The sequence below is a fragment of the Peromyscus leucopus genome, chromosome 4 (assembly GCF_004664715.2).
Source record: "Peromyscus leucopus breed LL Stock chromosome 4, UCI_PerLeu_2.1, whole genome shotgun sequence".
Taxonomy (NCBI): domain Eukaryota; kingdom Metazoa; phylum Chordata; class Mammalia; order Rodentia; family Cricetidae; genus Peromyscus; species Peromyscus leucopus.
In genome coordinates, this window is record NC_051066.1 from 103,840,580 (window position 1) to 103,856,185 (window position 15,606).

The 15,606-nt window shown below is 43.2% G+C and overlaps 1 protein-coding gene across 4 annotated transcripts in view; it reads right to left on the reverse strand.

Moving 5' to 3' along the window:
- The window catches only part of Nphp1 (nephrocystin 1), a 50,245-nt gene extending 35,596 nt beyond the window's left edge, over positions 1 to 14,649 (reverse strand). For 3 of the 4 annotated variants that reach the window (XM_028893392.2, XM_028893391.2, XM_028893390.2), the window contains exons 1-5: positions 14,537 to 14,649; positions 7,735 to 7,808; positions 6,763 to 6,823; positions 4,632 to 4,756; positions 1,116 to 1,317 (exon numbers count right to left, since the gene is read on the reverse strand). In XM_028893392.2, the coding sequence (XP_028749225.1) occupies positions 1,116 to 1,317; positions 4,632 to 4,756; positions 6,763 to 6,823; positions 7,735 to 7,808; positions 14,537 to 14,605 (531 nt within the window). In that variant the 5' untranslated portion in view covers positions 14,606 to 14,649. The remainder of the gene's footprint in view (positions 1 to 1,115; positions 1,318 to 4,631; positions 4,757 to 6,762; positions 6,824 to 7,734; positions 7,809 to 14,536) is intronic. The other variant, XM_028893389.2, reaches the window with a different exon arrangement.
- Between the last annotated feature and the right edge of the window lie 957 nt (positions 14,650 to 15,606).

Below are 15,606 nucleotides of genomic sequence, written 5' to 3' on the forward strand. Positions count from 1 at the left end.
TTGAAATTTGATAACTACAAGGACTAAGATTAATACAGTCTTTAAAATTTTCAACTTATGTTGATAGCAGAAAGTTGCAAGCTTTTTTAATAACCACAAGTCAGGCTGAAGAGATGGCTCAGCTGTTAAAGGCTAGGTTCACAACCAAAAATATAAGGACCACAAGTCTAGCTGGGTGGTAGTGGCGTCGGCGGCAGCGTCGGCGTCGTATGCCTTTAATTCCAGCACTCAGGAGGCAGAGTCAGGTGGATCTCTGAGTTTGAGGCCAGCCTGGTCTACAGAGTGAGTTCCAGGACAGCCAGGATTGTTACACAGAAAAACCATCTTGAAAAATAAAAACAACAACAACAAAACAAAAACAAAAACAAAAACCCCGCCAGTCTGAAGCCAGGCTGACTTAGTGGGAAATGCTTGCCTAGCACACATAAAGCCTATGGTTTGCTCTCCAGCACTAAGAAAAAAATCCCGAGTTTATTTTTCCACCCACCTGCTACTTATATATGGACTAAGCATGAGTGACTGGAAGAAATGACTTTGGGGGGGTTGTTTTGTTTTGGCTGGCCTGGAACTCACTATGTAGACCAGGATGGTTTTAGACTTACATATGTCTGTCTCTCCTTCCTGGGTGCTGGAGTAAAGGCTTGTGCACAGTGCCAGGCTTCTGAAGAATTGCCTCTAACAAAGTGAAGCATGCCTATTACTTCAAGCAACAGGCTCTGTCTGAGGTGAATAATTTCATGCATACCACGATTATAAAATGTACCCTTAATTAGGAGCTATCAAACTATAGCTATTTTGAAAAAAATCTTTAGAAGTAGTCATTTTAATAAGAGAATCTCCTATTAGTGCTACTTATAAGTTACGGTTATTTTTCTAAAGGTTTACTCTCGGGACTGTGTAACACAACCACACAGACAGCTGTCGGGACTGTGTAACACACAGACAGCTGTCAGGAGTGTGAAACACACACACAGACAGCTCTCGGGACTGTGTAACACACACAGACAGCTCTTGGGACTGTGTAACACACACAGACACACACACAGACAGCTCTCGGGACTTTTCTTACCGTTAGGGATGCACCTGCCCTGGCTAAGCTGCAGACTAACACCTACCTTGAACGTCAGGTCCCCAGCCTGCTGAGCATCGAAGTCCCCGAGAGCAAAGTACTTGACGACTTCTGCTTGTGTCGGGGAAGTGTGTTCCTGCCTTTCTTTCTCCTCTCCTGATTCTTCTTCCTCTCCACCAGTTTCTTCAGTTTCTTCTTCATCTTCTTCAGTCAAATCATCTTCCTCTTTGTCACTGTGTGCCTCGTCTCTGTGAAAAACAATTCTATCAACAGGATCACCTGAAGTCACATCCAGGCAGAGTGAGCAGAGAAAGCTTGTCTGGACAAAAGCTGCCCCTGTTTGGAGCTGGAAGGGGAAAGTAGGAGAAGAGTGTGGATGACAGTTTCCACCACTGAGCTGGGCTCAGGGGCTAGAGGGACTGAGGAGGAAGAAGCTGAGGCACTGGACTGTTTTCAAACCCTCGAGTTGTCCCTGCACACACGACTCAAACATCTCTATACGGTGCTCACAGCATGGGCACTGAGTTTAAATTCTGCCTCTACCCATTCTTCCTTGAATAACCTTGGATTAGATTAGTTGGTCTTGTGTGTTTAGAGTGCTGGGAATTGAACAAAGGCCATATATATGTATATGTATATACACATATATACATACATGATGGGTGATATTGTTCTGTATGCTGGGAATATGTGTTGCTCTGATTGGTTGATAAATAAAGCTGTTTGGCCAATGGTGAGGCAGAATAAGGTTAGGCAGGCCATTCTAACTAGAGAGAAAGGAGACAGAGAGAAGAGACGCTGCTAGCCACCAGGAGAAGCAAGATGTAAAAGTACCAGTAAGCCACAAGCCATGTGGCAAAGTATAGATTTATAGAAATGGGTTAATTTAAGAGGTAAGAGCTAGCTAGTGAGAAGCCTGAGCCATTAGGCCATATCATTTGTAAATAGTATAAGCCTCTGTGTGTTTATTTGGGTCCGAGCGGCTGCGGAACCAGTGGGTAAGAGAGATTTGTCCTGACTGTGGACCAGGCGGGACACACGAATTTTATAAATGGTTGTGGGACTTTGGTGCCAGGTGGCAAGCACAGGCAAACTCCCACCTACACACACAGAGTGCTGACACCAAAGATAAACAGGAACAGAAAACATAGTTTCGGTTTGGAGTTTGGAGCAATAGACTACTGTCACTGTCACTGTCACCTCCTCTGCCTCTCCCTCTTCTTCCCCTCTCCCCTCTTCCTTTTCTCTTTTTTCTCCTCCTCTTTCTCCTTCCTGTGTATAAGACTAACAATGTTCAACCTGTCCTTGAGGTCACAGATTCCTTCCTTAATTGTAATGCTAAACCACTCAATGTTTAAATTTTCATCTACTCTAAGTTTTATCTCAGACCTTTTCTTTCCCTAGTTTTCATTCCCCCACTTACCACTCCAATCTTCTAATCTAATAGGTACCTTTTCGTCTATAAATTTGTCAGCATATTGGAAATTACTGTCCTACAGATCTTTTCCAAACCCTCACATGTGGTTCATCCGGTGTCTAGGCATTCTTGTCCCTTTTGCTTATGAGGTATGTTACCATCTTTTAAGATCTGTAGACTAAACCTGATTTACAAAGTTCTCATCCATTACATCACCTTACACAGTGTGTGTTTCAGCTGTAGACGGCTCCTCTGATTTCTTTCTGTACTAGGATTCTATGAACCTTTGCTATCTCTTCCTATTTCTTCTGTCTTTCCTTCCAGGTTGACTTTTCTTTAATGTATCACTCACATTTTCAGAAGTCCTTGCCAGCCAGCTCCACTGTCTTGTTCAGATCTGATCCCACCTTTGCTATCAGTGCTATTCATTTATTTCCCCTTGCATTTTGTTTATGTTTCGGCATTTCTAGTAACTCTTTATTAGCTATTGTGATGTGCACATTTACACACTGGATTATATTGTGTTCTTAGAGTGGTGATATTTTTAATGTTATACAGTTGCCTTATTCCATTACAGTCTACTTTTATGCTTTCTTGGGCATCTACTTCCATTTTGTCTTTATTCTGAGAGTTTCTTCCTTACTTCTAGTTCCTGTGCCTTCCTATGATCTCATTAAGGTCAGTCTCTCTCTCTCTCTCTCTCTCTCTCTCTCTCTCTCTCTCTCTCTCTCTCTCTCTCTCTGATTTTTGAGATAGGGTTTCTCTGCATAGCTCTAGCTGAAACTTGTTCTATAGATCAGCTTGCCTTAAACTCAGAGATCTGCCTGCCTCTGCCTCCCAAGTGCTGGGATTTAAGGCATGTGCCACCACTGCCTGGTTTTCATTAAGGTTTCTTTACTCTAGGTTCTAAGTCTGAATTTTTCCAGCCTCTACAATCTGTTAAACTCTCAGCTTCCACTTTTTTTTTTTTGAGACAGGGTTTGTCTACATAGCCCTGGCTGTCCTGGAATTCACTCTGTAAACCACACTGGCCTCAAACTCACAGATTCACCTGTCTCTGCCTCCTGAGTGCTGGGATTAAAGGCGTGCGCTGCCACTGCCCAGTGCTGTCAGCTTCTTAGTACAGGCCTTCTGCTAGGTCTTCTGGAATCACACCCTGAGAGCTCAAGCTGACATGAGATGTCTGTACTTGTCTCTCTTCAAGTCCTTCCACTCTATAATACCAGGACCCAGGCCCAGTGGACTCAGCAACTCTAAAATGTGATCTCTGACCCATCAGCTCAGTGAGACTGCTGGTTAGCTGCTTAGGGTCCACTTCATCCCCAGGGAAGAGGTGAGGGCAGGACTCACTTTGAACATCTGGTGTATGAAGGATATCAGTCCCGTTTTGTGCGGTGTCTTCCTATAGCTGACCACCCCCCACCCCCAGACCTTACAGTTGTTTCTAATGGAAGCATAAACACAACACTGGCTACTCGGTCATTCTCAATCCTAGATATCAGAAAAATCCCAAAAATGTGCATGTATATTCATCATTCTCCCTAAATTCAGTGTAAAAGGCCAGAGAACAAGCTGGCCATGCTGGCATATGCCCATAATCCCAGCCCTGAGGCAGCTGAGAAAGGAAGACTGCAAATTCAAGACCACCCTGAACTATACAGCAAGAGCCTGTATCAAACAGTTGAGCAATAGCATTTGAAGAGTCTCAATAATTGATTTAATTGCTTTTTTTCGCCACAACTGGATTTATTTAAACCTACTGGATTTTTGTTCTATAATTTGTAAAAACTATTATTAATGCTCTTTCCAGCAAAAACAAAAACAAAAAGCTCATTTCTGCTTTCAACGTTTCAACATTTACGTTCTTTGAAAGAGGGAATGATATAAGTAGACAACCTAAATCACATCCCTTGCTTGAGTATTTTTAACACTGGTTTATTTAGCTTTTCAGATCTCTAATCTATTGCCTCAGCTAGGATAGTCTGAGGGCAGAGACTATGATGCCTCTTTGCATCTCTCACATGAGCTAACACATTCTAGAATCCACAACACATACACACATTTTTGCTCACACTGCCGTACGTCTCGATTCCTAACCAAATATAAAAGGTGGGGACAAAGAACTGGAGGAAGACAGGAGCATACTTGAGTGTGTCCTTCTTGCTGACGCCCACAGCAAGCTCCTGCAGCTGGCAGGTCAGCTTCTCCAGAAGACTGTACTCCTCCTCCTTTCTCTTCTCATAGTTCCCGACAGGTGCAGATTCATCAGCCTGTGAGAGAACATGGATCTGCTTCATTGGAAAACCAGCCCCAGGTTCCCTAGATATATTTAATTTAAAAAGGACAACATCAGGGCTAGAGAGATGGCTCAGTGATTAAGAGTGCTTACTGCTCTAGCAGAGGAAACAGGTTTGATTTCCAGTACCCATGTTCACAACTGCCTTAATTCCAGTTCTAAGGAATCCAATGACCTCTGCTGGTTCCTGAGGGTACTGCATATGCAAGTGGCACATACAGTCAGGCAGGCACACATTCGTACACTTAAAAAATAATAAATATTTTTAAAAAAATAAATAAAAGAAGCCAGGTGTTGTGGTGCACACCTGTGGTGGTATTTGCTCCGCCCATGACCTTGGGCTATATGGCCCAAAGGAGGCGGTGCTTCCTGCCGTTGTACGTGACCTCTTATAAGGAGTTGGAGAAAGGTCACAGGCCCCTTCTCCCTGCTCCTGCTGAGAGGTGTATTTGCTCCAGATCAGATCAGAGGACGACTTGACTTCTGCTGTCTACTCCGTTCTGTAATCATGAGTATATTTCCTCAATTTATATCTTAATTAATTCTGTTACCCATTTAATAGACTCACATGGATTGATTGTAATACACACCTTTAAGCCCAGCACTCAGAAGGCAGAGGCAGGTGGATCTCTGTGAATTTGAGGCCACTCTGGTCTACACAGTGAGTTCCAGGACAGCCAGGACGTTTACACAGAAAAACCATCTTGAAAAATAAAAAACAACCACCACCACAACAAAAACAAAACAAAAAAACCCGCCAGATGCTCAGGTGCAGAATCGAGCCTTCAGAACAGGGGACTCCACTTTAAATGCTCCATGGGGCTTTAGCCCTGGACACCATGGAAACTCTGGTTCATGTTTAAAAATCCCAGGACTGTCAAGAGCAAATTCTTGTTATCTTACTTCGTAGAATCATTGATACGAGAGATATTATGTCATCAAGAGACCTCTTAACCAGGTACTCTCTCTCCACAGAAGCATTTCTAAACTGTAACACACAACTACTCCAATGTAAAAGAAGGGAAAACCCTGTAAGTAGCTGTTTCTAGGCTTTCTGAGGTGGCAGTGCTGGGTAATGTGATCACAGCAAGAGTCTTTTAGTATCTGAGGTCCTGGCTGCTCTGATTTCAAGTAAAGCTTCATAATGAAGCTAATGGGCAACTGTGGTGGCTTTTCCTGGTTGTCCACTTGATACACCTAGCAAAGGGAACCTCAAATGAAGAACTCAGCCATCAGCTTGGCCTGCTGGCATGGCTGTCAGAGGGCCCAGCCCAGGCAGGGGGGGGGCTGTGTATAAGAAAGGCAGCTGGATGTGAGCCCCAGAGCAGACTAGTGAGTGGCATTCTGTTGTGAGATATTTGACTACACTATGTAAAGATGTGCCACTGTGATTGGTTTAATAAAAAGCTAAATGGACAATAGCTAGGCAGGAAGACTAGGTGGGACTTCCAGGCAAAGAGAGTAATTGGGGATGAATCCTAGCACAGAGGAGACATCAGAAGATGCAGAACAAGTCAGAGGTACAGAACAAAAGAAAGCCATGTGGTGAAATATAGATTAATAAAAGCAGGTTAATTTAAGTTATAAGAGCCAGTAGAACAAGCCTAAGCTATAGGCCAAGCTTTTATAATTAATAATAAGTCTCCAGGTCATAATTTGCGAGCTGGCGGCCCAAAGAAAAATCTGTCTACAGCATTCTACTGCGGTTTCTGTTTGTTTCTGCCTGAGTTCCTGCCTTGAGCTCCTGCCCTGGCTTCCCTTGCTGATAAGACGGTCACCTGTGAGTTAAATAACTTTCCTCTTTGAAGTTGGTTTGGGGCACAGTGTTTATCACAGCCACAGAAGCAAACTAGACAGCAGCAATTCAGAGCTGACTGTGGCCAGACTGCATCTCTAAAGCAAACCCAGGAACTTCCCAGCTGAAATTCTTTCCCACTTCAAGTATTTGTATAAAAGATTTCTGTGATTCATCATACTTACCTTGTTTAATTTTTGAAGAGCATTTTTATTTTCATCTACTGCCTGTTTTAACTGGATACATCTAAAATTTTTAAAAGATAAAGTATAAGTCAGTTCTCTTTTGTCAGAACTAGGAAATTATTTTTATTAAATCATTCAGTCTCTGAGTGGCAAGGTGCACTGTTCACCTAGAATACAGTTTGTCACATGAAGACAGCTGAAGTTTACTACCCCGAGCACAGACAAATGGCTTTTAGAGATTTGTGACCAGGTCACCAAATCTGGGCTCCTCAGGCCAGTATCCTAGGGTAACTCTTCCTAAGCTGCTGTTTTTACAGTTACTGTCATGAGGACAGCAAGTCCACACTGTCAGCTATGTTGTGGTTCTTCTGGATCTGTGCTACATCACTACCCAGAAACTCAAGGCTCATCACCACAGGATGCAGCTAAGTACCACCTCTCCCTTCATAGAACTCCTGTTTCTCGGTTGCCCTAAACATTTGTATTGTCTTCCTACTTCAACGTCTAACTTGATTTTCTCGTTTATGTTTAACAGGTATCTCACAGTGTTATTGTGAAGATGAATGAAGAAAAAGTTTGCACAGTGCCAAGTATGAGGCTTAGTACAGAGAAGAAAATGTAAGCAAGCTTCCCTCTTCCTAACACAATTCCGTCCTCACCTTCTCCATTCTAATACAGACCCCTTGAAAGCAATATTTTTACATACATTTTTGAAAAGCTTACCCACGGTTACTTCCACATTATTCTGCATTATTATTTTATTGGGGGGGGGAGTAAGAGTTAGAGAGTAAGAGACTGACAGAGACAGGGAGAGAGAGAGAGAGAGAGAGAGAGAGAGAGAGAGAGAGAGAGAGAGAGAGAGAGAGAGACTGGGAGAGGGAGAGGGAAGGAGAGGGAGAGGGAGCCTCGCTGGATTGTGCCTCACTGTTGAGAAGTGCAGCCCCTGGACAGCACATGAGCAGCACCCGTTACCTTTGGTAAATATCTCTCCTTTTACTCGGTTCCAGAGCACCTGTCAGTTGGCTTTCAGTAACCAGACTATCAACCTATGACAAATGGAGATAATTTAAGACAACATGTTAATTATTGTATAGCCTTAGGAAATAGAATTTACTAGTCTTTCCCCCAATATATAATAAACAGTTTTGAACATGGGCATACCATAAAGTAGAATTTTATAGCAAACAGCACTACTTGGATCCTTTCATTAACATCTTATTATACCTGTTCGTTTTTTTTTTTTTTTTTTTTTTTTGTTGTTTTTTTTTTTTTTTGAGACAGGGTTTCTCTTTGTAGCTTTGCACCTTTCCTGGAACTCGCTTGGTAGTCCAGGCTGGCCTCGAACTCACAGAGATCGGCTGCCTCTGCCTCCCAAGTGCTGGGATTAAAGGCGTGCGCCACCACCGCCCGACTATACCTGTTTGTTTTATGTATGCAGTTTTTTTTTTTCCTTGCAAGTCACCAATGCACGTTCCTCAAATAATCTACCATTGGCCTCACTAGCTAGAGCTCACTGCTTAATGTAAGATTCCCACGAAGGTGCACAAATCTGAAGCACACATTGGTTGCATTTTAACAGATGGATATGCTTTATAAGCCCAAACCTTATCAAGATAGAGTAAATTGCCCTGAAGAGTGACTTTATTTCCTAATAAATCTCCACTCTGTCTTTTCTGAGATACACCTGCTCACTGTCCCAGTACAAATGAGATTTCCCGCTCATAGACATTTCTGAAAAGGGAGTTGGCTAGCCTGGCTCTGGTAAGCCTTCTGAGCCTCGTGCTTTATTTCATATTTCATTCCTTACTGCCAAGTAAGATTCGTAGTCTTGACTATACCAGGACTTTCTCCTGACTTAGTATTTTGAAGCACTCCTTTACCTTTGGTAGGCACCCACCAAGAGGCACGAATTCTTTGGCTTTTCTACAGAGTATGTGGAAAGGCAGTGTCGGGGAGGGGAGACATAAATTGCACTAGCTTCCTCTTCACTCTTGGTGTGTGGTGCCCAGCAGAGTGCTATTAAAATTTGCCCCCAGTGACAGGGCCAGCCATCAAAGCCATGGCCCAAATGACAGGTGATTCTGTGTTCTGTGGACACCGAGATGGAAATCTATTCCTGGTTTTCCCTTCAGGTATCTCTGCAGGAACAGGCAAAAACTAGCCAATGATATCAATGCATCCTTTCCAGACACGGCGTTAAAGGGCTCCTCGTCCACCAAGGACTCTTCTTTACAATCAAAAGACCATCACAGAAAACCACAACAGATCAAAATGCAGAGTTGTGGAGCCCAGCCCCAATGGATACACCTACAACACAACCTCTGCATCTAAGGTTCAGGGAACATTTTGGAAGAGGGGATGGAAAGATTGCAAAAGCCAAAGGAACAGAAGTCTGCTGTGAGACAGTGTCTCTTACACCGACAAGTCTCACCAATATGGCTGTGGAAACAAGACCTGAACAACCAGAAGACACCAACAGTCATGTTTTCAAATGCTAGATATGGTCATTTAAGGTAAGAGTCCCAATTTCACCTTAGCAAATTGTTTTTCACCAAAAATTATGTTTTACTTGAGATACTGTTTTTGTTCATTAAATAATAATGGTCATTGTTAATATGTGAAACAAATATACAAAAGTCATCCAATGTAGAAGCAAGGGATATCACTTAGATACTTTCTGTTCAGATTCACTCCTTGGATGCTGACTTTACCTGACTTCTTTTACACAGCTTTCTATGCAAGAGTATGATGTAAACACACAGCTAATTACAGTCACCTTATCCTTCTGCAGAACTCTGGTCATGGTCTAGCCAGTTGTACAACTGCATTTAACCTCACATTATACTGACTCATGTTCATCTTGGTGTAAAAGTTTTCCTCATGTACCTTTGTCTCTTAATGCCCATCACAAAGTTGTACAGTTATTATCTCTTGACTTATGCTGTGGACTTTTGCCATCTGTTGGATTTTTCATGGCCCCCTTGGATGGATCATCTTCTGAGACACTCTAGCTGCTGCTCCCCTTTCTGTCAGCCTTGAAGCAGTTACCAAGAGACTGATGCCGCCAAACCCCTAAAAGCAGTTCAGATGACCTAAAAAAGGAAACTAATGGGCCATGGGCCATCCAACTCATCCCTCTTCTGGACACCGTGGACATTGCTTTTAGGACTCAGAACTAAACCAGCTGGACTGAAGCCTCCTTTGCATCCATTAAGTTCTCTGTCTCACCAATTCAGTTCAGCTTATCATCCTTCAGGACCAACTCTATTCTTTGGCTGTTGCTGCACTCCAAAATTACAAAGGACCAGCTCTGACTGCGGCTAAGGATGGGGTTTGTGCCCCTTGAACAGTGCTGCTTTCACACCAACAAATCCTAACTGGTTTGAGATGATGCCTAGAGATAGGAGCCAGATGAAATTCAACCACAGGCCTCCTCCTATTTATGGACTCAGGGTTCCCTCCCATTCTGTACCCCCCACACACACACCCTTGTTCACGCTTTGTTCCTTATTATTCCTGTACTTATGTTTTCAGCTTGTCTTTTAAATATTTTACTTACTGAATTTCACCCTCTACCCAAACAGAAGATTCCATACAAGCTCTCCCAAGAGCTCTCGCCCTACAACACTCCATTTGCTCCCAATACATCTGCAAAAAGACACTTTAGATGTCGTGGAGAAATCTGGCTAAAAGGGACCGTCATCCTTTTCATCCCAGACCAGATGCAGTTCTTTACCTTGTCCTCTATTTCTCCCTGTTCCCTTCTTTTGATAGCTCATTTGGTGCAACAGTCCTGACAACGGTACCAGTCACTGCCACCTTGAATTATGTCCATTCTTTCTCACTGACCCAGTCTCCTGCCTCTGCTCCTCCCCCTCCTCAGCCTTCCCAGAAAATCTCTCAGTTTTACTCCACAACCTAATCATCTGCTTACAGTCCTCTAATAATGATTTTCTAAGCTCTTCAGGGATACAGGGTGGTAACTGTGATCCATCACAGCCAATCAAGTTAAGACTGTCTCCCTGCTACACCACCAGAGGATCCCCTCTTCAATGGACCCAGGACTACCCCCTCTGACAAAGACCCTCCTTAGCAGGAAACAGCGAGAACATCCCTGACCTGCATTTTTTATATCCTCTCAGATTAGGCATAGTCTAAATAATAATCTAATAGCAACTAAAAAAAATTATCCAAAAACCCAATAATAGCTATTATATATACATACATACATACAAACACACACACACACACACACACACACACACACACACACGAACAGGGGCGAGGGGCAGAGGGCAGAGGAGACTGAGAGAGCATCTTGCTATGTAGCCCAGGCTGGCCTTGATCTGTCTCAACTACCCAAGTGCTGGGATTATAGGCATGTGCCACCATGCCCAACTAATAATTATTTTTATAACATACTTCTGAAGCTTTCTTTGGTTTTCTTAATGTCTCTGTAAATTTAAAATAAGATCTAGATCCCCATATTAAAATTCTACTAAACTTAGTGGAAGTCAGTGTTCTACTAATTTATTTGTATTCTCCAGAAGATAGTTTGCTTTTTTTTTTTTTTAAGATTTATTATGTATACAGTGTTCTGTCTGCATGTATGCCTGCCCACCAGTAGAGGGCAGCAGATCTCATTACAGATGGTTGGGAGCCACCATGCCGTTGCTGGGAATTGAACTCAGGACCTCTGGAAGAGCAGCCGGCGCTCTTAACCTCTGAGCCATCTCTCCAGCCCATAGTTTGCTTTTTCTTCACCACTGTGATTCAAATATAAAGTGGTCTACATATTTATTTGTCAAATATTTTGTACTTTAAATTTTTTAAATTTAAGATTTAGCTGACAGACAAAAAAATCGAAGTTGTATATTGTTGGAACACTGTCCAAGAATGGAGTCTGAGAGAATTCTGAGTGCTTTTGAGAAAACTCCCAAGAAAACTAGAGTCTTGTGACCTCAGTTTCTTCAAAACATTGAGTTGTTCTTGGAATATGTTTTCAGGCTCCTCCCAGGAGTAGTGGATAGGAATGAATTTATTTCAGCTGTTGTTACTCATAGGCTTCTATGGAAACACATTGTTTTTGCCACGTGCAGCTTGTCCTGGTGATTGTATAAAGCTTGAACTCATGAGAACTTTACTCACGTGACCTTTCTTAACCGTCAGAGTATAAATTGTCTGAGGCTCTGAATAAAGTTGGCTATGGTGTGAGACTTTAATCCACCTCATTTATTGACTGCATTCTCCCAGGTTCCACTGTCTCTAGCGCAGAAACTGTACATATTTAAGGATGATGTCTGAATACACATGAACATTTAAATTCAGGCTAGTCTATCTATCTTCTCAAAAGTATTTCTTTTTTTCTTTTTTTATTATTTTTTTTCAATTTTATAATTAATTTAATTTTACATATCAGCCACGGATTCCCCTGTTCTCCCTCCTCCTGCCCCCCTGCCCTCCCGCCTATCGACCCCCCATTCCCATCTCCTCCAGGGCAAGGACTCCCCTGGGGATTCAGTTCAGCCTGGTAGATTCAGTAGAGGCAGGTCCAGTCCCCTCCTCCCTTCACCCTGGCTGAGCAAAGTGTCCCAGCATAGGCCCCAGGCTCCAAAAAGCCAGCTCATGCATTAAGGACAGGTCCTGGTCCCACTGCCTGGGGGCCTCCCAAACAGTTCAAGCTAAACAACTGTCTCACTTATCCAGAGGGCCTGATCCAGTTCCATGGGGGCTCCTCAGCTATTGGGTCATAGTTCATATGCGTTTCCACTAGTTTGGCTATTTGTCCCTGTGCTTTTTCCAATCATGGTCTAAAAGTATCATTTCTTTATGGTGAAAACATACAAAATTTTGTACTTTTAAAACAAAAGTCCAAAACTAAGTAACATGCAAACTCCATTAAATCTCTTACTCTGTTAGAGATTATTAAATTATTTAGCAAAAAAATACTTGGTAATAGATTACATATTTAAAAAGTAAAATAGCCAGGTATGGTGGCATATGCCTTTAATCCCAGCACTCAGAAGGCAGAGAGGTTGGAGGAGCTCTGTGAGTTCAAGGCTAACTTGGTCTCCTTATTAAGTTCCAGACCAGCCAGAGTTACATAATCAGACCCTGTCTAAGATAAAACAAGAATTTCTGAAAAGAAATAGACAACCCATTAATTGCTATTTATTTGGTTATTTTATCACTTTTTTGAGATTATAATTACATCATTTCCCCCATCCCTTGGTTCTTATTTTTAAGAGTAATAGGAATTCAGTGCCTTGAAAAAATACATATAAAGGCAAACAATAACCATTAGCAATTTGCCCTACATACTCCTGTCCTGTTTCCTTCTATATCTTTTTATGTATACTATATATAACAAATGTTATTGAAGTAGTGCGTATTCCATTTCACAGTCTTTTTCCTTTTCATACTTATTTATGTGTGTATGAGTGTTTTGCCTGCATGTGTGTCTGTGTACCACATGCATGCCCAGTGCCCTCAGAGTCTAGAACCGGGCGGGCATCAGCTCCTCAGGAGTTAGATAGCTGTGAGCCACCATGAGGGTGTTGGGAACTATACTAGGTCCTCTGGAAGAGTAGCCAGTGTTCTCAACCACTGAGCCATCTCTCCAGCTCCTCACAGTCTTTTTCTAGCTTGATATCTTACCACAAATATTTACCTCCAAACACCAAAAGCTCTAGCGAAAATATGCTCATAGCACTATCAGATTCCACCAGACAATACTAAGTAAACAAGGAATCGGAAATGACATCACCGAGGAAAACTGCAGCCTTGCCTTGGTAGTTGTGTCTCCTGACCAGTCAGAATGCCCCTTTGTGGTTAAACATCCTTGAAGCTGCAGTTAAGATTGTTCCTGTTATAACAGAACCAAGGAGGCCAGAACACGTTCTCAGTTGCCACACATGTACCATAACAAAGTGTCACATCCTCAAAGAATCAGACTTCATTATATTGCTTATATTGCAATTCTGACATCCCCTCACCCCAATACATGGGCATTTCTAGGGGAGCATCAGAAATACCCTAAAACGATAGTCCAGTCAACCGTGATTTGAGAGAGAAAGAGGGTCATGGATATGCCATTCATGCCATCAATATCGATTAAAAGTTGTTAAAATCTACTCCTCTCCAGCTCCTGCAGCCCACTCCAGCCTCTCTGGAGCATATGTTTTGTTTTTACTATGGAAACTTCTGTTTAAGCTTTGTGTCCTGCCACTAAATCCTTTCCCTCAAGACAAGAACTGAGAATCCCTGTATAACAACAATCCATCTATGGGTTAGTTTAATCCTTCCCCCAATACTGATCTTTTATTCATACCCAGTTTTTTCTATTATAAGCAAAAAATGTGGCGAACACTTTTTGTATATCTGCCTCCGTCCTAGTTTTAATTACAAACGGTAGATTCCTGGAAATGTAATCAACCAGCCTAGTGTCTGATTACCTTTGAAATTAACTTTTCTCCTGTCTTTGGCTCGTTTATTGGATCTCAGGTATTAAGACTATTCGTTGACACCTGTTACACTCGACTTTGAGAAAGGGATGGCTTTCCAAGGAGAGCTGCGCAGGACTGGGGTGGAACTGGCTGGTTTAGACATGGGCGGCAGGGGTGAGGCGGAGGTTCGGAGCTGGTGAGTCGTTAGACGGGAGGTGTTAGCTGACCCGCAAGGCTTTCTGGAGGTTTTGTCTGTGGCGGGGGCCGGGGTTAGAACGCTGCCGCCGGCGCTCGGGTCTGGGATGTGGGGCCCTCTCCCCAGCACCTACCTGCAGCTTCAGCTCCTGCCCGCGGCGCCTCAGCGCCTGCAGCGGGTCCCGCGGCCGCCGGGCGAGCATCGGCCTAGCCGCCGCCGGCGGGACCGCGCCGGTTGCCAAGGAAACCAAAGCGGGAGCTCAGCAAGATGACGCTATCAGCAGGCGCCGCTACCCAGCGCCACGGGATTCGCTAAAGGACCAGAAAACAACGCCTCTGGATTCTTAGGGTGGGTACGAACCTCGAGTCCCAGACTTCTTCTTGTCACTATCACGACCTTGTACCATGCAGTGTTCAGTTCTGTGCAGCTTTCCGACGCCTGTTCTGCGAAACTAATCTTTAAAAACAGTTTAAGTATGATAAACTACTTAGTTAATGAGAGCTTTCTTGTGACATTTGTGGGACTCATGGTTTCGCTGCATACTGTCACTGGATAGGCGGTTTTATTTGAGTTTTGAAAAAGCCCCACTGTGTAGCCCTGAACTCACAGAGATCCACCTGTCTCCCTAGGGTTGGGATTAAAGGCGTGTGCCATCACACTTGGCCCAGAGGCGGTTTTAAATTCTTGCCATTTGGGGTATTGCTAAAATGTCTCTCCCAAGTTTTCATGTGGTCCAACCTGAATTCTATGAGGGTGGCGATTCTGTCTCGTGCAGCAAATAGATATTTCTCAAGAGCCCCCGCTTTTTTGTTCACTCTGAGGAAAGGTGGTAGTATTTCCCGAGACTCAACCCTCTAGATCCAATTCCCAAACTCCACTACAGCAACCCTGCACTTATGAACGGTGATGATCCAAGTTCACCAGCTGACCATGTTATCCCCAATGTATCTGATTGCTATTGTGACTCCTGGCTCCCAGTTTACTGATTCCAATTTGACCAAGATAGAAGTACCATCTCCATGGAAGACTTTTCCGGTGTGGGGAAGGAGAGAACTTCATACATTTAAATAAGAGAAGGTAGAAGGGAAAGATATGTTGACACAAGTGATGTCTCAAAGGGGAATGGTCCATTATAAGGCTAAAGACACACAGGACATATAACATGAACACGTAGTAGAAAAAACGAGATTAGTATGGCATAGG